Raw genomic sequence first — 21774 nt, 5'->3', positions numbered from 1 at the left:
ATGCTACTTGGTCGGACATTGAGGATCGTCTGGAGCATTGGATAGAAGTATGAGAGAGTCTCAGTCGAACTCCCACTCACTCATCAGTCTTTTGCCCGATGATATTTCGATCCACATTTTCCAGTATCTCACCAACGATCTCTCCACTTTATCAAGATGTAGTAGAGTATCCAAACTATTCGAACGATGTGCTTCTCCCATATTATGGTACCATCTCATATTACATCCCAGTATCGACCAGCCCGATCCATGCCTGATCAATAGTACGCAACGTATACGTCGCTTCCTCGAACCCTCACCGTCCATGAAAGAAAAGTTGAAGCAAGTCAAAATACTTACAGCACATCATCATTCAAGTTATTGGTGTCGACCCGATAAATCCCCTTCAATCTTCTTACCCGATCTGATCACGCTGGATATCCAAGTAGATGAAGAGTATTATAATCATTTCCACGATCGAACCAGAACACCTGCACCGACAACCAACTCATCCTGTCCATTACTCTTAGAACTCAAACCGAAGAATCTGGTTGTACGGATGGACGGATTTGAAAGAGTGATATATGGCTATGGAGGAATACCATCAGGTATATTCGACAAGGTCATTAATGTGTTTCTCATACAGAGAGTCGGTATAGGGGACATAGCTTATTTCGACCCGTATGAGGGATTACCTAAACCACCCCCTTCAAGGATCAAATCGATCACTATCATTTATAAGATTGCCCCGGGTTGTACTACATCTGCAGAAGTATCGATGAAGCAACGTAGAAACGGTAATAGATATGCAAAGTTGCAGAAGATGGTAGAAGATCTCGGAGATAGCGAGATCACTCTTACAATAGTACTTCAGCGTTATCTCAATGACGGAGTCGAAGAAGAGATGCAACAAGCGATAGAGACTCATTTAGATGGGCTGCCGGAAAAGTGGTGGCCCCAAGAGAAGAAAGAGAGACGGAAGAAGATGGTAGAAGTCTTGAGCTTGGAGAGGTGGGTCGAAGAGAGAAGGAGATGGGAAGATAAGTTTGATGAACACGAGGTATGGTGTTGGAAAGACGAAGGTGGGATTTTGTGATTTCATTATACATGTGGATTCTATGTGAATGAATATCATATGCATGGGTCGAGTAGACAGGTACATATGGCTCTTGTTGAGGAGAAGAATGATGATGATATCATCATTCCTCGGATATCTCTCAACTGCCATCTTGCCAAGCATGTTACATAATATGATTCCGTTGACTTCGTCAAAGCAAGCTGAGAGAGAGAAGAGAAGTAAAGCAAGTCTTAACATCAAGCAGCAATCCAAGCGTTTATTGTTATTTAGTGGTGGCTTGTAAGCTTAGCACCTCTCTCACTCTGGTGCAAACACCATCGGATGTACCATATACCAAAGTGTGGGGTTAGAGTTTTCGGAGTATTTTCTTTTCTCTCAGCATGTTTCGAATTTTTGTTCCGAGTACGCTTTGACCTCGCGTTTCGTATTGTTTTGCTGTTGATTGTTGTTTGTTTATGCCAAAACCCTTAAAATGTCATTCACGCTCTTCTGCTTGCTCAAAGGTTAAAAGGAACGAACAAGCTAATCCAAGGGATGGGATGGGATGGAATGGTCAGAGAGGTCTAACAATGCGGAGTAACAGCTACTGTAACATTTCGGTAGAGTACTTCCTTAGGAAGAGGCGGGAGACTTGTTGGTGGACTGTGCGTCATCAATCCGGTCTTATGTCCTTCTAAAGACACTAGGCAGTAGCAGCTGATTCTGATATGCCCTGCTTTAGGTAGTAGCAACCGCTAAATATGTATATGTATGTCTTGTACATACCTATCGTTCTGTCTTTCTCACACCGCATCTACCTCCTTTTTCGAAGACAAACACAACCATATTCATCTTTTTGTAGCTATAGTATATACCCTGCTATTCATCCAACCAGCAATCGTTTCAAGCCAAGTCAATTATATAATCAGAATATCCTACCTACTTATACATAAAAAGCAAACAACAGCACATAACAAAGTGTGGTGGTGGTGATGGTAGATCACTATTCGGTTCAGTCAAAATTGAAATAATCATAACATAATAAAGGCGTCCTGACATCGGAATACCTATACGCAACATAGTCAAGAAACAAACAATACGGTTAATAAGATATTTGGAATCCAGTCCTGGTTAGTACCCTCGCTGGTATACCGTATCCCGATATCGACCCTCATCGGCTCAGTATAATAGCAAAGAAGGGCTTGAGCTGGCAGATCAGTTACCAATCGATACTCAGTTGATAGGTTGACCAGGCTCTTCTCCTGTGTCTGTCTGTTGTCCATTACAGTACTGTATGTATTGCATTCCTTCGAGTATCCTTCTTACCACTTTCATACTCTCTGCATCCTTCTTCTGTCTCTCTCATGATTATCAAATATTCATTGTTGCTGATAAACCGATTCCCTTTCCATCCTCCCTCCATCAGTGCAGTGCATTGACATCCTTGGACATACCATCCTGTGCGACCCGGAGAAAAAAATAAAGAGGAGAACAAACATAAGATCTTAGGAACGTACCCATTCTATCGTAATAACCATAAAAACCCTTTTGATCATACCGGTAAATCACCCAGGAACATTACAAGAACACAACAGATCAACAACACAATAACATCCTTTAACACCGAATTCGGATCACCAAACCATATACACATCAGATCAGTCAACATGGAGTTGGAATTAGGTGCACCTCTGACTAGATCTACTCCAGATACAACTAATCAACAACTACAACATAAACGATCATTCTTATCTAAGTTACGACGTACACCTTCTTCTGTATCGACGTCGACATCACCTTACGGTCAACCCTTGCATGCTGCATCGACTTCAGCAGTGATTACTCCCTCGACACGACCAATAAGTACGGTGAAAAAGAACCAAGTTGGTGTACCTATCATGATGGGTATAAACCGCTCAGAAGAGATATTCGGTCCTTCGACAAGTATAAAGCATGGATTTGGGATTGAAGATGAACTGGAATGGGAAAGGGTCAGGACGCTACCAAGAGTTAGACTGGTGCCACCTCCAGAAGGTATGTCTTAGACTTCTCCGTGCTATCACTGTTGATTCCACTGAATTACTATTTCACTAACTTGTCAAATTCATATAGAACAAACCGAACCAATAATGCTATATCCCCCTCCTCGCCCCGCATCACCACCACCCGTATTACCTCACCCCTTCCTTTCCCCACCCTCTTCTCCTCCCACCTCACCTCCTAGACTAAGTACCAGACTGGGCTCACCACCTCAATCACCACCGCGTCGTCCGCAGAGTATATACTCCCAATCACCCACTTGGGCAGGTATGGCTGACGGCTTCGTCCTCCCCCCACCGAAGTTCTCGAGAAACTCGACTGGTTGGTCATCCACTGCGTTTGGCGGCGGGAGAATCGTCATGCCCAAGAAGCGTGAACAGGTTGACGAAGATAGGAGAAAGAGGATGAGCGAATACGTGATTGGTAGTCCGCCTCGATCACCGCCTGCGATCGTCGTTAGTGGCATGATAAGAAGTTTGGAGAGTCAGGAAGAGATCGCTGCTAATAAGAGGATGAGAGTGGATCATGAAGAGAAAGACTTCGGAATCGATCAACGAAACCCTCAGCAGAACGTTCTGGACGATGAGAAGGAACTAACAGCTTCTCCGGTTGATATGGATATCGATCAGATACCGACCCCTCCCTCTGTCTCAGATGTAGACATCAACATTGCACAATCTGCTCCAGTAGCTGCTATTCCTTCAAGAAGCACGACTGTGCCAGCTGCTCAGAGCACCGCTACCCCTTCGTCGCCGACCAAGACGCCCATACCCAAAGCCATTCGAAGATCGAGAGCCCTCTCGCTATCAGCGGCTTTCTCCTCTTCTTCAACTCTGAAAAACGTCGAATTACCTCCTCTTCCCGACCTTCCCTCCAGACCACCTATACGAAAACAAAAGTCGTTGAAGAAATTCTTCTTCAGCTCGTCTACACCTCCCGAAGCTGTAGTAGCTAGCGCATCTGCCCCTCCCGTACCAGCCATTCCTGTTCAAGAACGAAAGCCTACCGAGAACAATAAGCCCCTGAAAGAAGAGAAAGATAAGCCTTCCAAAGGAAAGAAAATCTTACAAAGAGCAAGATCAAAACCTTCACTCAAGATCGATGTCAGAGTCGCTAAACCTTCTTCATCTTCCGCAAGCCCATCACCGACTACACCGGCACTTACGACTGGCAAGACAGATATCTCAACATCATCATCCGTCATGAACACTCCTTCGTCAGCACCTGCTCAACATAGAGGTCTGAGCAAGAGATTCTCACTGTCCAACATGTCTCAGGCATTCAAGAAGAAATCGCATTCTACTCCTGTATTCGCTACTACATCTTCTGGCTCACCGGTGCCGATGGTCCCTGATATACCTGAAGCGTTCAAGAAGATCAAGGACAGTAAGGATATCAAAGCAAAAGGAAAAGGAAAGGCGATCGAATCTGCTTTACCTATAAATCCGAGAAAGTCGAAAACACTAGATACGGATAACAACGGTGAAGTGTTGACACCTACTGGAGTACCTAGAAGAAGTGAATCGTTAAAGGCTATCCAATCACTCACCTTCTGTCAAGAAGACGAGTCTACTATGGAAGATTCAGTAGATCAAGCTATCTCGACAGCGAGTGTGATTACAGATGAACCTCAATCGTTGTTACCCGCTTTCGAGGTTTCTTCCGATACCCAAGCTCATTCAAACTCAGTTTCGACTTCAGTTTCTCGTTCGGGTCTTTCATCCGAGTCACCCATTCAGTCAGTCAAGTCAATCCCAACGGTTGACATCGACGACGTTGATGTCGATGTTGACATTGAAGAAGAGGACGATGAGCATGAACTTGCACATGCGCAATTGATGCATGTCTCCCCTCGGACCAGAAGAGATCCATCACAATCATTATCATTGCAGGAATTCTTATCTTCTCCACCTGGTAAAACATCTAATATCGTCATCGTCCCGACGAAGGGTTTAAGGAGGAGTGTAGAAGCTGTTGTGATGTTGGGTAATCCCATGTTGATGAATCTCCAGAGTCCTCCTTCCTCAATTGACGATCATCATGTGGAAGTATCTCGAGAAGAACCAGAGGAAGAGAGGGATGGGAAGAAAAAGAGAGAATCGAAATTGTTTGAGAGAAGAGGTAGTGAGACTGAATCAGAAGCTGAGGAATTGAAAACTCCTTTGGAAGAATCATCCGAGATTTTCCCTGATCAACCTGGTCTCCAACAGGAAGAAGAAGAGCCTACACCTAAAGCATCATCTTCTCGAACGACAGGCGGAGAACAACAAGTAAGGGATGAAGACGATTGCGAATACGATTATGATCTCGAGTCATTACCCAGTGATATAGTATTGGTTGAGACTCCACCACCATTACCTGCTGCTCCTCACTCGTCAGAAATTTCGACTATAATGAATGCAATACCGGTAAATACGAAAAATCGATTCGTCTCTCCTGAAGCGTTATTGAAAAGATTACATTCGTCAAGAAGACCCAACCAGGCAGCACCTTATCAACATACCAAGAAAGGCTCAGCCTCCAAAGACAGAGAATCCTTAATTTTGTTGAGGGATATACCACTTCTTCCCTTGCCTGCTTCCGACAGTAAAGAATTTTCAAGTTTAAGTAAAGAGATGCAATTGAGGAGTCTGAAATTTGAAAGTTTAGGATTGGATTTTCAACAGTGGAATGAATGGAGTGAAGAGGATATTGATCGGTTGATCATGGATAATACAAGTACGGCTTAGGTTGGGCTCTAGTATAATATGTTTTGATATACCCAGCTGTACCGACATCGGACAATTCATTTATTCAGTTGTAATACTTTGAATTTTGTTTTCTTATCTTTTTATCGCATTGAACGATGTCGTTACGAATATAGTACGAAACACAAAGGAATGGACATTTGTTATGACTTGAATATATGGTCGATGAGTCGAATTGAATGCATTGCATTATTGCATTATCGAAGTGTAAATAAGCACAATTCACTTCGAGCTGCAAATCTCATTACTACATTGCTTCCTTACTGATCACATCGGACCATCCCATCACTTCCCGTTCTTTCATCTTCCCTTCCCATTGACCATTGTCTATCCATTCTTCCATAGTTTCAAATATCAAGTTATCTTTCCTTTTCTGTGTATCAGATTTCGACCAGTTGACTGCATTGCCGTAGGGATCATTACATATCAATTCGATATTCTCCTTGATAATCTCCATACTGTCTTGATGTAATTGTTCAATACTCTTCGTTGATCCCCTATGTCGAATCTTCTCGATATATCCTGCATTCACAATATGTACCGGAGTATCAATATTCACACACTTTGTGATTGACGAGATGAAAGATACATTGAACAAGCTCGGATGATTAGCCATGGGTACTTTCCCCATAATTGGACTGGGTGCAGAAGGCTCGAATAGAATGGTCAAAGATTTGATAGTTTGTAGAGCCTCCAAGACCGGTTCTGTAAATCCACATTGACCTTCTGGGATAGCATATAATCTTGGTCCACTAATCAATATAACATGCTGTACGCTGTTTAGTATGTTATCAGGTAGGTGAAATCTTGAAATTAATTCTAAAGTTGGTACGTGGATATATAATGTCGTCGGACGGAGGGATCGAAGTAGTCGACATGGAACGGTATCATTGCCTGGATGTAATGATGTAGGCCATTGATCATCGTTATACCTGAGATGTAATGTATCTAACCTCTCAAATGAGGGGGATGGTGATGGCGATTCCTCATCCTCATCGATGAAAGAGCTGCGACACCAGGTAACCTTATGATACTCTATATCCAATACATTGACATAGTTGAACAACTCTGATAATCTTGAGTTCGAAAGATGTATGTGAGTAGGCGATATACCGATAGATCCGTCGAATTCATATTCATCTTCAAGCTTTCTCCGCATATATTCTTTCTGGGTGATCTGGAGTGTCGTATAGTACTTCTTCTCATACGTATTTGACCAAGGTGTCAAAGAGATGTATTGCCATAATAAAGGAGTAACGAGGTCATACAAGTACTTGCAGGTGAGACTGAGTTGCAAGAGGGTATGTTTGTCTTCATGTAGATGAAGGATGATATGAGTGAAGATCTCTGGAGGGAAATACATCGATTGACCGACCTTTGGGAGTTGATGCTCACTCGCATTCTCGCGTTCCATCGCGAGTATCGGTGTCGACGTCTGAATAGTAGCGTGAGGTTGCGGACGTCCAACTGGATGTCAGCAAGTTGGTACGAGTAGAACAGTAGAGGTATCTTCGGATGAAGCTTACCGTGTGGGATGCTGAAACACGCTTAATCACTGAATAAGTTGAGTTACATGAAACACGATCCTTGATTACGTCATCCGACAACCGTAAAATAAGCTAGATGTCAATATGTCCCTCCCATCTCTTTTCCTTCTTCCTTCGTTCTTTTCCCAACCCTCGCAGCCTACAGCCTGATCACAAATAAGTAGGGGTGACAGAAAACGGTGGTAGCCTGCATGCCATGGCACCTGTAGGTCATTCTGCTTTATCAACCCCTGACTCTACCCAGCTGATGACCGATGCTACCATGATTACTGTCCATAGTCCAAGAAGAAGGGCACTCTACCCAATCCCAGCCCTACTCGTAGATCCCCAAGAACTCACAAATCAGTTACCGATCCACTTGTATCTGACTCTCCACAACCTCAGCTTATGTCTGGACGACCAACTACCAGTAATCACAGCAGCATCTTGCATCTACCGAATGAGGTGTTGGATCAGATCTTCTCCTACGTTTCAAATGACACGGACAATACCGAGGACCTGCTATCTTGCTGTCTAGTATCAAAAGACTTTTGTCAGCTTTCCTCTGCTCTCTTGTGGGATCACCTCGTACTATCACCTAGGTCGAAAGATCACAACGATGAGGAGGTTGAGACTAGAATACCGATATTTCGCAGGACACTCGACCAGCTGTGCTCTGGAAAGTCAATAGCGTTTGAGCATTTGCTCAGTAAAGTTAGATATCTCACATTAGATTGTCATCTTGAGAGATGGTGTAGACCCACGAAAGGCCTACTTCGATTAACCAATTTACAAGTCCTTCGAATCAACTTCTACTCGGGTTACTGGGTTCATCGACGTTCAATTTCTCAACGCTGTAAAGGAGAGCGCTGCAAACTGATTTCCGACATTCAACCATCAACTATCATCATCAGAGGCTGGATGGTCTCGCGCAATCCTTTATACAATCTTTCCGCTTGGCCATCATCACTATGGATAAACGTACATGATCTGTTCCTCGTACCCTCCGACTATTCATCTTTCCCTGGGGAAACTTTGGATCTGGGTTTGCCAGCAGACCTTGTGAATAAAGTAAAATCAATCACCTGGATCTTCGAGCCGATCGATAGAACAAGCTCGCCCGCGATTACTGCAAGGTATTACAACACTTGTTCACTGGTCCGCTTCGTATTCACCTCCAAGCAAATCGGAAATGTGGCTTTCACTATCGTCAACCCTGCTCATCTCGGTAGTTCCTCAACTACCATTAAAGGGGATGTTGACCGTCTCAAGAACGCGTTCCTCAATAGTGCGATCGAGCTGGGCATCGGAAAGGAGGATCTGGATAGAAGGTTGGAACATACCAAGTTTCTGTCGATGGACCAATGGATCGAAATGAGAGATGAATGGAAAGGGAAATTCACCGAGAGGGAATTGATGGGTTGGAAAGAAGCATTTGATAGACGTTAGGGTATACCAAAATATTTCGGGTACGGCAGGTGTGATTGGAAATATTCTTGTAAATATGTACAGTATATGTATACATATCATGATGAGAGTGACTAGTATATCGATTTAATTTGAGATCATGGCCTTTGTCAGACACGTGGGTGAAGAAGAGGGTCATGTATTATGGTAATAAAAAACATTCCCAATCCAATTTCTCTCTTTCACTGTTTAAAAATGGAATGGACCGAAGATATCTACACTCAACGAGCTACTCTGTTCCCTTTCTATAAGTCAACTTATCCTCTCATTGCCTTTTTCCACCAGTCAACTTCCCCTCCTTCAAACATCCTTACCCACCCTTGTTCTTCCTCCCATTCCTCAAACGTCAGAAACTCAATCTTATCCTTCCATTCACCTATCTTCCCTTCTGTCCAACCCATCTTCCTCATCTCTGCCCCAAATTTACCTAATATGTAATCTTTACTTTCCCAATGCAGTTGATCCTTTGTCGCTCCAGAGTTCTCTTCGATTAAACTAGCGAGTATTCCGGCATTGACCAACTTGACTGATTGAATATTCTTCAATTGAATGATGAGATGTATGATTTGAATGGCATTGTACAAGTCAGGTCGATGAGGTGCATCTAACTTGTACATCACCTTCTCACCTCCGTCCAAGGCAGGAGGAGGATGAAATATCCATGTCAATCTTTCGAGATCCTTGAGTGTAAGTGGTATGGGCGCAGCTACAGGTTCGAGTTCTAAACATGGTATATCCCTTACTGGGGAGACCAACACAAGTTCCTCGACGCATTTCCATATCGATAATGGTATAGATCCTTTGCAAAGATCTAAACCCTTATTGAAATCATCTCTCAAAATGATAGTTGAAGGTGTGAGATCTCTTAGTAATCTACAATTGGGATTATATTGATTTCTGGAGGTCAAAGTTGGATCACAAAGATGAATCTTTCTATGAGCCTGTTTACGCATTGGGAGTATATCCAATTCGAGTATCTGCAAGTTTGGTAATTTGAGAGAAGTGTTATATCCATGGAAACACCATTCAGGTGTATGAGATTCGAGATAAAACTTCTCAACATGCTTGAGGAGTGGTTTGAAGTCTTTCTTCCCTGTTCCGATTGAACCACAGTGTGCCTTTTGAGGATCTTCGATCTTGCGATATACACCTACATCGTTGGCACTGACGAGTCGAGGTTTGGCGAAGAAGGGTGATAGTTTGAGGTGATGCCATAAGAGTGGAGAAGAGAGTTTGTGGAATGCCTTGGATACTCGAGAACAGGATAACAAGGAGGTTTGGTCGTTGGAAAGGTAAGAGAGGATTTGGAGGATGATCTCGATAGGTAGAGATGTTGGTTGCCCTTGAGAGTGAAACGGAAGAGTAGGGTGGTTCGAGGATGAGGTAGTCTTGTCTTCTGTGATGGATGCACGAGAAGAAGTCGACTTGGGTTTGGGTTTGGGTCTAGTCTATTGACATCAAGAGAATTAGACTTGACATGAGCTCACTGTATTTTACCCGACAGGCTGACAGTGGAGACCGCAAACTCACCGATCTTGCCATATTGGAATCTAATAGCTGCAGTCCGGTATCGAAGAATATCCTATTCGTGATGCAGAACGGGAACGTATGAGCATGCACGAAGTGATGCAGTCCTTTAACAAATAGAGTCAGTGTCAGTCGTAAAGCCGTACTGTGCAGTTGAGTGATAACGAGTGACACGAGGTTACGACGAGGTACATGATATGTCTGTGTGTACTGTATGTGTGGTTTGATCCGTGCTTCCCGAAAGATTCAGCGCCAGCGAAAAATCAATGCATATATGCCAACCTATCAAACTCTATTCCCATGATATGTCACGTACTGTATGAATATATAGACAACTATGTATGTTATATTTATGAAGTAACGAGTATAGTGATCCTATAGGTACATTAATGATAGAGTACTTCAAGAAAGGTTGTGATGAAGGAGGATGATCATTTCTATTTCGTAATAAGTACGTATAACATACGTTTATAGGTTATGACCCGTGGAATAATGTGTATGTATGTATTGTCCATTAGAAGAGAAATTTCTATATCTATCTTGGTATACACATATCGTAGCGGAGAGAATGGCAAGGTATTTTCCAGAGGTTATAAGAATGAGGTGATTATTCCTACTAAACTCAATAGTACCGTGTATGCAGGGACCGTCAATCCCTTCGAACTGCCCGAGGTCGAACCGGAAGATGAAGAGGTAGCACTTGCAGAGCTATCCGAGTTGGAAGTAGCTGAAGCTGAGGTGTCGTCGGTCGCAGTGACCACATGAGGTGATCCTGCCGAAGCACTTGCCTGAGTGCTGCTGGAAGCGTTCGAAGCCGAAGAAGAAGTGGTCGATGCTGAACTGCTAGATCTGGAAGTAGTGGCAGCGACAGAGGTAGCAGCGATGGCAGAAGCGTCAGGTATGGTGGTTGACGCGGCAGCCTCCGAGGACGTGACGGCTCCAGCGAGGTTGGCAAACCCGACTGCAGCGGGGTTATATCGGAATACAGTGTAGGTATTCTTGAGAGCTGCATCCCCAACTATCCACTGTACGGGAGAGCTGGAAGAGAGAGACTGGACATAAGCCGCTCCGGTACACATAGATGTATCCGAGGTGTATCTTCCGAGATTGAAATCCTGATCAGTGATTTTGATCGTAAATGTTCCAAAGGTAATTTCAAAGTCCACATTGGTAGAGCAGGGATAAGCAAAGTAAGGTGCATAAGAGCCGGTCATTCGTTGTGATCCTGGGATGTTGGCATAGATAGCTTCGATAATTGATTCGGGGCCTCCGATTAGGGTTGTTCCGGTGTCGATGGCTGCCATGTTGGACGAACCGAGTGAGACGGTCTCGCCTTGCATGGTCATACCTAGTGAGAAAGTGAGAGATTAGCTTGGTTGTACTCGATCAGTATCGCAAGAATGTACGGTATACTCACTGGCCATAGGGATTTGCCAATATTGAGCACTACCACTGACTGAGACGTAGGTAACATCGCCAGAGTATAGAGAAGAGTCTATGATGAGAGAGTTAGCCGAGTGTGCGAAGTCAATGATTGATGATTATTCAGGCTTACCCAAGAATCCGAAAGTAGCTACGCCACCATCCGCTTCAACAGAGCTTGCTCCAGCTACATTTCGATATCGAGCCAAGTGGAAAGCGAAAAGAGGATCGGACCATGAGGATGACTTGGCGAGCGTGACCCACCAAGGTGTAGCTGTGATATCAGTGACGTTAGAAGGATGCGCTGAAGAAAGGAGGTCCAAGGTAAGATTATAGCTGAGATCTTCACTCACCTTTGGAATAAGCCAAAGCGGGCCAACTCAAACCCATGATCCCACTAACACCAGTACTAAGCAAACCAGAACTGACTTCATCGCAAGCAGCGAAAGTCTGGGAGGCTACCGAGTATCCACCTAGAGTGACCAAGTCCTGCACTAAAGATCCAGCTGCTGTTCCAGATCCATACTCAATGGAGAATGAAGATGACAGGCTACGCAAAGCAATTGCACTTCAGCTTCTGTCTGATCTGACTACACCATGTCTATGAATCGGTGATACTCACTTGACCTTGGATGTACTGGCCGTATCATCGTATGTCTCCATACTGGTACAAGCCCCCATTGTACACGCATCAGAAGCTACCCAAAGATCCGATGATCCAGTATCCAAGACAATGTCCAAGCTTTGCGAGGGTGTACCGACATTCAAAGTAGCTGAGTAGGATGTATCGAGATTATGGTTCGTTAGTCTGTCCATGGATCGATTGAAGATATCGTCAGCTCAACGTCATCCACAATCCAGTCAGATACTGTATTTAAGTATGTTTTTACTCACGTTACTTCCCCATTATCAGCCCTCTTCTCTATAGCTTTAGCATAAGCAGCTGAGAAACCACCTGATCCACTGTTATATTTCGAGTCTATCCTTGCCCCGGCCCATAACAACCAACTGGGAGGTAAACCTTCGTCGTCTGCTCTTATTTGAAGACTGGAGGACGAATGTCTTTTCTGACGATGTCGTAGTCTCTGAGGAGGAACATCCCTCTTGGCTTTGGCATATCCGTTTGCACGTCGGGCTGTGCCGGGACCGTGAGATAGATTAGCTGTTATACCTCTTTTAGAGCTGGAAGCTAGTGCTGAGGGTTCGGCTGGTAGAAATGGACTTGGCCCATTTTGTTGAGGGTTGGCGAGGGCGAGAGGTAATGTCGATAAGAGGAGTAAGGAGATTAACATGTTGTGTGGGGTATAGAAGAGCCAGCTACTTCGGGAGATTGAGATGTTGGGTAGAATGAGAAGTTGTGACTGCTGGAGTGATAGGACGATGGGATGATGGGAGATTAAAGAGTGACAAAGGTCAGTTTTCGTTTTGTATGATTTTCCATGAACCGAGCCTTGGCAGTGATCTTAAATTGATCACATCAAGGAGTAAAAGAATGACAATATTACGGAGACGGTGAGTGTAGAATAAAAGAAGGAGTCTTGGTAGAGATCGAAAGTGAAAGGAGTTGTATAAAGGTGGTATAGGAAGAACGATAGTATGGTATGCTATATATTTTGTACACAAGTACCGTACTCATACTAAGATGATGGAGGTGTTTCAGTAGTACCATGATAGTACACGTCCAAACGGTTTTACTTGGCATCATTTCAAGATGAATTCAAAGGATGGTAACACACACAATTGCAGGGTGGGATAACAGCACAGGGCGTAGAGATGTACTCACAATCAACAAAGCGAACAAAAGTACCTTAGATCCAGATTTTAATCTACTCTTTTTCCAGTTATCCAGACCACTCTCTATATCCAGCGAGAAGATGGGTCGAGGTTGAGGTTGTTGACTGACCAGCAGTGAGATGTTCTAATGTCTTTTGGGATATAACTCGATCAACGAGGCTATGTTTTTCGGGAATGATGGATTGATAGGATGGGATGGGTGGTTTGGACCTGCCAAAGAATGAAAGACAAAAGATGTTTTTGATTCAAGAAAGAGAGTATAGTCGTTTCAAAATGAGTCTAGTCTTATACTGTGAACCAAATCGATCGAAAGAAAAGGCTGAATGGGGCCTGCGTAAAAGAGACTACGAACAACTACGAAGAACTGCGGATTATATCAACTTGGAAGAAAGTCATTGAAGGAACGTGGCTTTGTGTGGGCTATACGGTACTACGTAGCGCCAAGTGATGATCGTCCAACGTACACAATCCTCTTGTTGGCCCTAGAAAAATGGGTGGGAACTGAAGTGAGGAGAGGTTGATCAAGGGTCGATGTGAATTCTGTGACGGTGTGGATGCTTCGGAGTGATTTTCCAGAAAGTCAAAGTGAAAAAAATCAAGTCGCGTAGTTGAAGTTTGATCCTTTGTTTTCTCAGGGTAGAAACGTAGCTAAGTTAACGTTGATTTCACAGCACCCCAGTGCCTTCGTTTGAGAGTTGAGATCAACGACTGAAGTTGTGAACAGCAAGTGCAGTGCTTGTATACTACAACAGAGCGATGGCAAAATCCTGTGGATGTCAGTTGTATATATCTATATATATAATCATGGATATACGAGAAGAAGATTGACGATGATCACCAGTTCTCAGATGACGTTTTCCTATCAAGTGAGACAACCGCACGGATCTCCGCGTCTACGTTTGTACCTTTATGTGAATGCACGGTCATACATCTCTTTACTTTATGCCAAGATGAAACGTCCACTATTTACCTTGTTCGTCGATTCTCGAGACGTATACAGGAGTTTGTTCATACAAGATTCCTGGTGATCTCGTAAATTATGATATATGCCCATGACATTTGTATGGGCACATCTACGGCATGTGTTATATAACTCACTCATCCACCTGAGCAACACCATATATTGTATTTTGGGAGTGTCAAACGGAATCAAATGAAGGAAATGAAAGGAAGAAGAGGGGTCGGTTGAGTTGTCCGGATCAACCGGAAAGTGATAAGAGTTTCAACCATGTGGCATTGAATCAAAGAAGCTTAAAGAACAGCAAGATGCTTTTTAGCGATGTGAGGTGTGGGGCCAGCTTATCATCCAGGTGGAGCATATGCTACGAGTATCATGAGTGAGCATAAGCCACAATTTCATTTTTATCCCTTTGTCAATCCAAAAGTTCTGGATCTTTACCTGCACTCGTCCTGCTGTAGATACTCAGAGAAGAAAAGAAGAAACGAGAGTATATATATATATCTTGTTGTAGTAGCTTTTCTATCCAACCTCCTCACCCATTTATCAAAACTTCATCAATCGGTGAGCGAAATGGAATACTATATTGGATTCGATGTGTAAGTCGGCAGTTCTATCATTACATTCTCGACTTCTTTCACGAGCTGATATTGTCTACTATTTACATAGCGGTACGGGCTCAGGCAGAGCTTGTCTGGTAGATAAGAATGGAAAGTTGATCGCTGAGCATTCAGGTGGGTTGGGTTATCCATTTACGTCTGAATATACAAACATGGACTGATGATTGACTGACCATGTCAATTCTGTAGAGCCAACTCTCACTCATAGATCACCAACCGACCATCGAATATTCGAACAATCCACATCCAACATCTGGTCATCCCTTTCCAAATGCTGTAAGACCATCTTAGCATCTTCCGGTATAGACCCCAAGCAAGTCAAGGGAATAGGGTTCGATGCTACCTGTTCGCTCGCCGTGGTCAATAAAGATGGCAGACCCGTTTCAGTCTCTCGAACAGGTTTATCCGAGGATGATGAGAAGGATGAGAACTTGGGTAGAGAAGATGCCGAGAAGGACGTATGGAATGTCATTCTCTGGGCGGACCATCGAGCAGAGGAGGAGGCTGAGAAAATCAATTCTACAGGAGAGGGAGTATTGGGCTTTGTAGGGAAGACTATGAGTGTGAGTGTTGTCTTTGAAGATCATCCGGAATAGTATACCTTCCTTCATAACATCTATTCTTGATCTGATATATAATCACAAGATCCAAGCTAATTGAATGATGTGGATTGATAACAACAGCTTGAAATGGAAATCCCAAAAACTCTGTGGTTATCGAAACATATGAAATCTGATAAATTCAAAAACTCCATGTTCTTTGAGTAAGCTACATTTATATAACTACATACCAATGATCAAGATGAGATTAGCTGATAGTTGATGATTTTTGTAGTTTACCAGATTGGTTGACCTACAATGCCACCTCCTCGTTGGCCAGATCAGCATGTTCTTTAACTTGCAAATGTTCTTTCGTACCACCCGGAGCGAAGATGGTACATGAATGCGATGGCAATAAAGAAGAGGTCAGTAAAGATGGTTGGTCAGCTAGGTTCTTTAACAAGATTGGTAAGTCTAATGTGACAAATCTACGATGATCAAAGCTACTATACTTTGACATACCTTTGCTGACTGGACGTTTGGTATTCTTGGCCAGGCCTCGAGCAAATGGTCGAAAATGATTTCGAACAATTGGGTGGTATACCAGGTAAAAACGGTTTGGTCTTGACTGCTGGTCAGCCAGTTGGTAAAGGTTTGAGCAAAGCTGCTGCGGAATCGTTAGGTTTGGTAGAAGGTACAGCAGTAGGAAGTGGTGTCATTGATGCGTGAGTGGTCTCAAACCCAATGCTTCCTGTGCCAAGCAGACTTTTGGGCGGAATGACAGAGACTGATAGCTCGTTTCGGGTGATAGATACGCAGGATGGATAGGTACGGTAGCCGCTGCCCAGGGCGAAGGACAGCCTAAACCCACACTTGAAGATGCAAGTTCAAGATTGGCTGCTATTGCCGGTACGAGTACTTGTCATATTGCTCAGAGCAAGGAAGGTATCCTGGTTCCTGGGTAAGTGATTTTTGATATAATTAATCAGGAGATCAAGAGACTGACGACCGTAATGATTCTCTTGCAGTGTCGTGAGTCGCTCAGCTACCTATTGCTCAGATAGTTTATACAATAGCTGATGTCGGTGAATGTCAGTGGGGTCCTTATAGAGATGCCGTCTTCCCTGGATTATGGATGAACGAAGGTGGTCAATCATCCACTGGACAAGTGAGTATTTGATAATCTCAACCAGCTTACGATCAGATCTACGATGCATGCTGATTTACTTACTTATTGATCTAGCTTATCGACTTCATGATGCAAACTCACCCTGCGTACCCTAAACTAGTCGAGTTATCCAAGAAATCAGGTAAAAGTACTTTTGAGCTGCTAGGTGATAGATTGGAGGAAATGATGAAAGAGAAGAATGCACCTACTCTGAGTGAGTCAAGCTCCTCCTTCGGCTGAGTATGCTTCCAGAAACTTTGGAGATGAGCTGATTGACTGATGTTTGTCGTGGATAGCTCATCTCACTAAGGATTTACATTTCTATCCTGATTTGGTGAGTCATGTTCCGGCTATGATTGTAAATGAGATCAATCTGACTGATTTTCATCCTGTAACCATAGCACGGTGAGCTACTAGACACAGTTCATTCGATGACGACCATCTTAGCTCATTTTGTGGTTTATCAGGAAACCGATCCCCTCTGGCGGATCCTCGAATGAAAGGTTCCATCGTCGGATTGACCTTGGACGATAGTTTGAGTGATTTGGCAGCTAAATTCAACGTCACGCTTGAGGTGAGCTGTTACCTCCTTCGACATCTTGGTATTCATATGATTATCTAGCTGACGGATCAATAACGATTCCAAATAGGCAATCGCACTTCAAACGAGACATATCGTAGATGAGATGAATGCCAAGGGACATAAGATTGATTCGATTTACATGAGTGGTGGGTTGGTCTCTTCTATATCATCAAAACAAAGAATGAAGGCGAAACAGATGTTTCCCTCGAACTTGAATCGGCTGAACACTCAAATGATATTTTTTTATACTGACCTTATTCTGATGTAGGTTCTCAAGCCAAGAACGGCCCCCTCATGCGACTTCTATCTACCGTTCTCCAAATGCCCGTCATCATCCCACCTCAACCTTCAGCTGCGGTCGTCCTGGGAGCAGCAATGTTAGGTAAATACGCATATGATATTTCACTGGAGAGACAATCTCAAGAGATAACCTCGCAAGAAGAAGCGAAAGCTGCGAGTGAAAAGGATAAAAACAAACTATGGGATGTGATGGTTTCCATGACTCATCCGGGTAAGACTGTCGAACCTCGTTCTGACGAGCTGGGAGAGAAAGAGAGAAAATTGTTAGATGTTAAATATAAGATTTTCAGAGAGGCTGTGGAGGTTCAGAGGAAATGGAGGGAAATGATTGCTCAGGCTGTATAATTGGAATTCATATGGAAGTACACATGAGGGTATGGATATGGAAAAACGGGAAGGGAAAATCAAGGAGAGGAAAGGGATTTCTGTATATAGATTTAAATAAATAAGTAGATAAATAATGCATTGAATTGAATTGTCTATCAAAGGTTACGAGTATGATGATTGTTGCATACGCACAAGTAAAATTGAGTTTATTTTGGTACAGTACAAGGATAGATTCAAGTATCACATATACAGTAGAACAAGTCAAGAGTTGATTGATGAGTAGATGAGATAACATAACGTCAGTTCTCATGTAGTGGAGAATTACTTCACGTAGGTAACTCCAGAGACAGATATAGATATGCACAGTATATCCGTCCACAAATTGTTACATGCTATATGATCATCTTCTTCAAAAACATATCGTACAAATAATTTAAAGATGAAAGGAAAAAAGATGAGATACTAGTTCTTAAAATGCTTACATTGTGTTTGATTCTAAGCTATAAGAAAGAAGGACATATATGGAAAACATCGGTGAGAAGAGGAAAGATAAAGATGGGATATCTAAATATTGTGTATATATAAATACTTCGGCTTCTCTCTTATATGATCATCATCTTCTTCCTTCAGTCATACCTTCTACTCCTGTTATTGGTTGGTTGGCTATTCAACCTACTTGGTGTGTGTAGTGGCGTTGTTGTAAGCCAAGAGGTTAGGTGAACCAGCAGGGAGGTCAGTGAGTTTACCAGTAGATGCCAAAGCGACCAGAGCCTTCTTGAGTTTGGCAGGAGTCAAAGTGTCCTTGGAAGGTACAGGGGAGAGATTGACTTCGGTTTCAGGAGTAGGTAAAACAGCTTGAGCAAGTTTAGGTAATAAAGAGTAGGCTTGAGCGTACAATCCTCCGGTGACTGAGGTGATCTCATCTTGAATGTTGAGAGCGTTGAAAGTCTCGGTACCGTGGATGGAAACGAGGTAGGCAAGAAGACCACAGATGTGAGGAGAAGCCATGGATGTACCGGAAATGGTGTTGGTGGTTTGGTTTCCACCGATCCAAGTTGAGAAGATGTTCAATCCAGGAGCGAAGATGTCAACACATTTACCGTGGTTGGAGAAGTAGGCTCGCTCGTCACCCAAAGTCGAAGCTCCGACGGTGACTGCCTTTTCAGCAGCAGCGGGAGAGTAGTTACAGGCGTCTTTGTTGTCACTGTTAGGTAGAAGTACATGATGAGTTAGTGGTGATTGCTGTCCGGCATTATTCGATAACTCACTTTCCAGCAGCGACAGCGAAGTGAAGACCAGCTTCGACAGCGGCGTTGACAGCATCATCGAGAGATTTCGCTTTACCACCACCGAGAGACATGTTGGCGACGGATCCCTTGTACTTGGTCTTACCGGTGGCGGCGAGTTCCTTGGCGGCATCGGCTTTCTCAGCGGCAGCAGCCTCGGCGGCCCATCTATGCAGAGTGAAAGGTAAAGTAAGCATATATAGTTATTGTTGAACTGTAAGATTCAACTCACAAGACACCAGCAACTACATCGGACATTGATCCAGAACCGTTTGAGCCCAATACCTTGACGGCAACCAATTTGGCGTTCTTAGCTACACCGTATTTTCTTGAGCCGACAGTACCAGCACAGTGGGTACCGTGACCATTACCATCCTTGTCTACATCGTTCTTAGGGATAGTTTTACCCCATTTAGCTCTTCCTTCAAATTCGACGTGATCAATGTTGATACCGGTATCGATGACATAGGCGGTAACACCATCACCACCGTGAGAGTCGTAGTGGTATTCGGTGAAAGTAGATAATTTCAATTCGTTTCGGTGGGAGATTCTGGCTAAACCCCATGGTGCACCTTTCTCGGTTGCAATCCCCTCACTGGCAATTTCGTCTCCCTCATCATCGGAAGAGGAAATAGCGGAAGAAAGCCAGTCGTCGACTCCATGAGGGATATCTTGGGTACGCATGATTTGATCTCGCTCGACGTATTCTACTTCAGGTGAAGATCGGATAGTGTTAAGAGTGTTGGCAGAGAATTTACCAGCTGTCAGGAGGAGAGGAAGTCAGCTGATTGCTTGAGGATGCTGGCAGCTGTACTCACCATAACCGTAGTATCCGTTATCGGAAGTGGGAGGTTGGTATATATGTTTGATACCACCGGTATCTACTTCACCGTTGGAAGAGAATGAATAGAGGGGCTGTAGAGATATGCATGTATCAGCTGCTGATCATGTGATGATGGGACGGTGACAATGTATGAGCGGGAAGTTGAGTGATTGCGTGAAGAGTACCGTAAAGGTCCCCATCTCTATTGTGGTGGTAGGTATGTATGGTAGGTTGAATGATAAGATCGAGGTCAACTCACATCGGCACCATGCTCTTGCTCTACTCCACTAAGATGGAGAGCGATCTGATTGGCGTCGATACCCTTTTTGAAGACGACGATGTAAGCATCCTCGATGTGTTCACCGCTCTCTGAAAGAGGAGCTAGTTTGCCTTCCTCGGAGGAAGGGTTGATAGGGGTGGCAAGAGCCAGGGTGGGCAAGAGTAAAGCTGTAGCTAATTGGAAACGCATCCTGTGCGGATTGATAACTCTACTTGTCTAAAGAAAGAGGAGGGATAGTACAACGATGAAGTAGCTCTGAAGTGGATGTATATGTATAAAGTGAATTGGATAATGGAGAGATGAAGCAAGAAAGGAAGAGATAGATGGATGATGTGCTATCGTCTGATTGATTGATTGATTGAACTGCTATCTCGTACTAACACCGGTCAGCCCGGTACAATCAAGTGGGACACCCCCCAAATATGGTAACTGAGCGATGACGAAGTGCACTACTGTATCACTATCATCGCACATAACCGGATGAGGGAAGTGGCACGACGGGAAATCACCCGATAAGGTAAAATCATATACAGCGGCCGAGTCAACCGATACCACGATATTTTATATATGAGCACCACTTACAGCTTGACCTTACGTTTGACCTCCACTCTGCATGTCCATCGCAAAGTCAGCTCGAGTCCAGTCAACCAGTCTCACTCTCACCCTTCTATCATCACTCTCTTCAGCTCATATCTTTCCTCTCCATCCCAGCAGATGACAAGACACCAAGAGCTATGCCGCCCAGAAACTCATCTCCAAACATCCCCACTCAGCTCACCGCCGCTATCAAGAAAGTGCGGGATGCTTTAGAAAAAGATAAGGATACAGGGTGGATTGACAGACTGCAGGCTTGGGCTGCAGGAAAGAAGAAGCTGGAAGCTCTATTGGTAAGTGAAACATCATCATCTATGCCCTCGATAATGGTTCATGGCCTCGGGCAGCAGAGGGGCCTTGCCGATTGTATCTTGATATACCGTATAGCTTGACCCGAAATTCTCTTATACTGTCTTTCACGAACACCTCATCTGGGCAGATGAAAACGTAAGCTGTCCATCTTTTGCCGTATCAATAAAGAGCTTAGCTTATCTGTTCGGAGGTACGCAGCTACTGAGTCTGGTCACAGTTCCTTCGACTCCCCAATTCTTTTCCTTCTTCTACACTTTACTTGATCACCTCTATACGAAACATGTGAAACCTATTGTGGACGATAGCAGCCGTATCATACCTATCGCGAAGATTAACGAGAAAATGGAGGAGGAGGACGCACCTAAAGGAGTGATATTCAGAGTAGGAAAGCTTACTTCCCTGATCATGGAACAGTGAGTCTGAAG

At 43.8% G+C, this 21774-nt stretch overlaps 9 protein-coding genes across 9 annotated transcripts; 5 read left to right on the top strand and 4 right to left on the bottom strand.

Annotated features, from left to right (window-relative positions):
- Positions 1-304: 304 nt before the first annotated feature.
- V865_005776 (uncharacterized protein) lies at positions 305-1075 on the top strand (the record flags this gene model as incomplete). The annotated part of the gene is made up of 1 exon (XM_066229545.1): positions 305-1075. One exon carries the CDS (start codon positions 305-307, stop codon positions 1073-1075), a length of 771 nt encoding a protein of 256 aa, XP_066085642.1.
- A 1628-nt stretch (positions 1076-2703) lies between these two features.
- Positions 2704-5805, top strand: V865_005775 (uncharacterized protein; the record flags this gene model as incomplete). The annotated part of the gene is made up of 2 exons (XM_066229544.1): positions 2704-3070; positions 3149-5805. The coding sequence occupies 2 exons, from the start codon at positions 2704-2706 to the stop codon at positions 5803-5805; spliced, it is 3024 nt and encodes a 1007-aa protein (XP_066085641.1).
- Positions 5806-6070: 265 nt separating this feature from the next.
- On the bottom strand, positions 6071-7237 carry V865_005774 (uncharacterized protein; the record flags this gene model as incomplete). The annotated part of the gene is made up of 1 exon (XM_066229543.1): positions 6071-7237. The coding sequence occupies one exon, from the start codon at positions 7235-7237 to the stop codon at positions 6071-6073; it is 1167 nt and encodes a 388-aa protein (XP_066085640.1).
- A 329-nt stretch (positions 7238-7566) lies between these two features.
- On the top strand, positions 7567-8798 carry V865_005773 (uncharacterized protein; the record flags this gene model as incomplete). Its single annotated transcript, XM_066229542.1, has 2 exons — positions 7567-7575; positions 7650-8798. 2 exons carry the CDS (start codon positions 7567-7569, stop codon positions 8796-8798), a joined length of 1158 nt encoding a protein of 385 aa, XP_066085639.1.
- A 275-nt stretch (positions 8799-9073) lies between these two features.
- On the bottom strand, positions 9074-10358 carry V865_005772 (uncharacterized protein; the record flags this gene model as incomplete). Its single annotated transcript, XM_066229541.1, has 2 exons — positions 9074-10264; positions 10347-10358. The coding sequence occupies 2 exons, from the start codon at positions 10356-10358 to the stop codon at positions 9074-9076; spliced, it is 1203 nt and encodes a 400-aa protein (XP_066085638.1).
- Positions 10359-10933: 575 nt separating this feature from the next.
- On the bottom strand, positions 10934-13057 carry V865_005771 (uncharacterized protein; the record flags this gene model as incomplete). Its single annotated transcript, XM_066229540.1, has 6 exons — positions 10934-11691; positions 11761-11838; positions 11899-12039; positions 12119-12315; positions 12388-12573; positions 12660-13057. 6 exons carry the CDS (start codon positions 13055-13057, stop codon positions 10934-10936), a joined length of 1758 nt encoding a protein of 585 aa, XP_066085637.1.
- A 2033-nt stretch (positions 13058-15090) lies between these two features.
- Positions 15091-18072, top strand: V865_005770 (uncharacterized protein; the record flags this gene model as incomplete). Its single annotated transcript, XM_066229539.1, has 13 exons — positions 15091-15116; positions 15187-15251; positions 15327-15700; positions 15821-15900; positions 15972-16144; positions 16233-16401; positions 16488-16629; positions 16773-16844; positions 16920-17058; positions 17141-17249; positions 17292-17418; positions 17495-17573; positions 17696-18072. 13 exons carry the CDS (start codon positions 15091-15093, stop codon positions 18070-18072), a joined length of 1932 nt encoding a protein of 643 aa, XP_066085636.1.
- Positions 18073-18726: 654 nt separating this feature from the next.
- On the bottom strand, positions 18727-20632 carry V865_005769 (uncharacterized protein; the record flags this gene model as incomplete). Its single annotated transcript, XM_066229538.1, has 5 exons — positions 18727-19258; positions 19323-19508; positions 19573-20101; positions 20159-20255; positions 20423-20632. The coding sequence occupies 5 exons, from the start codon at positions 20630-20632 to the stop codon at positions 18727-18729; spliced, it is 1554 nt and encodes a 517-aa protein (XP_066085635.1).
- A 545-nt stretch (positions 20633-21177) lies between these two features.
- V865_005768 (uncharacterized protein) lies at positions 21178-21766 on the top strand (the record flags this gene model as incomplete). Its single annotated transcript, XM_066229537.1, has 3 exons — positions 21178-21330; positions 21425-21484; positions 21548-21766. 3 exons carry the CDS (start codon positions 21178-21180, stop codon positions 21764-21766), a joined length of 432 nt encoding a protein of 143 aa, XP_066085634.1.
- Between the last annotated feature and the right edge of the window lie 8 nt (positions 21767-21774).

This window comes from Kwoniella europaea, chromosome 1 (assembly GCF_036810445.1).
Source record: "Kwoniella europaea PYCC6329 chromosome 1, complete sequence".
Taxonomy (NCBI): domain Eukaryota; kingdom Fungi; phylum Basidiomycota; class Tremellomycetes; order Tremellales; family Cryptococcaceae; genus Kwoniella; species Kwoniella europaea.
The sequence above is the reverse complement of the archived record's forward strand: the minus strand, read 5'-3'. Positions and strand labels throughout refer to the sequence as shown.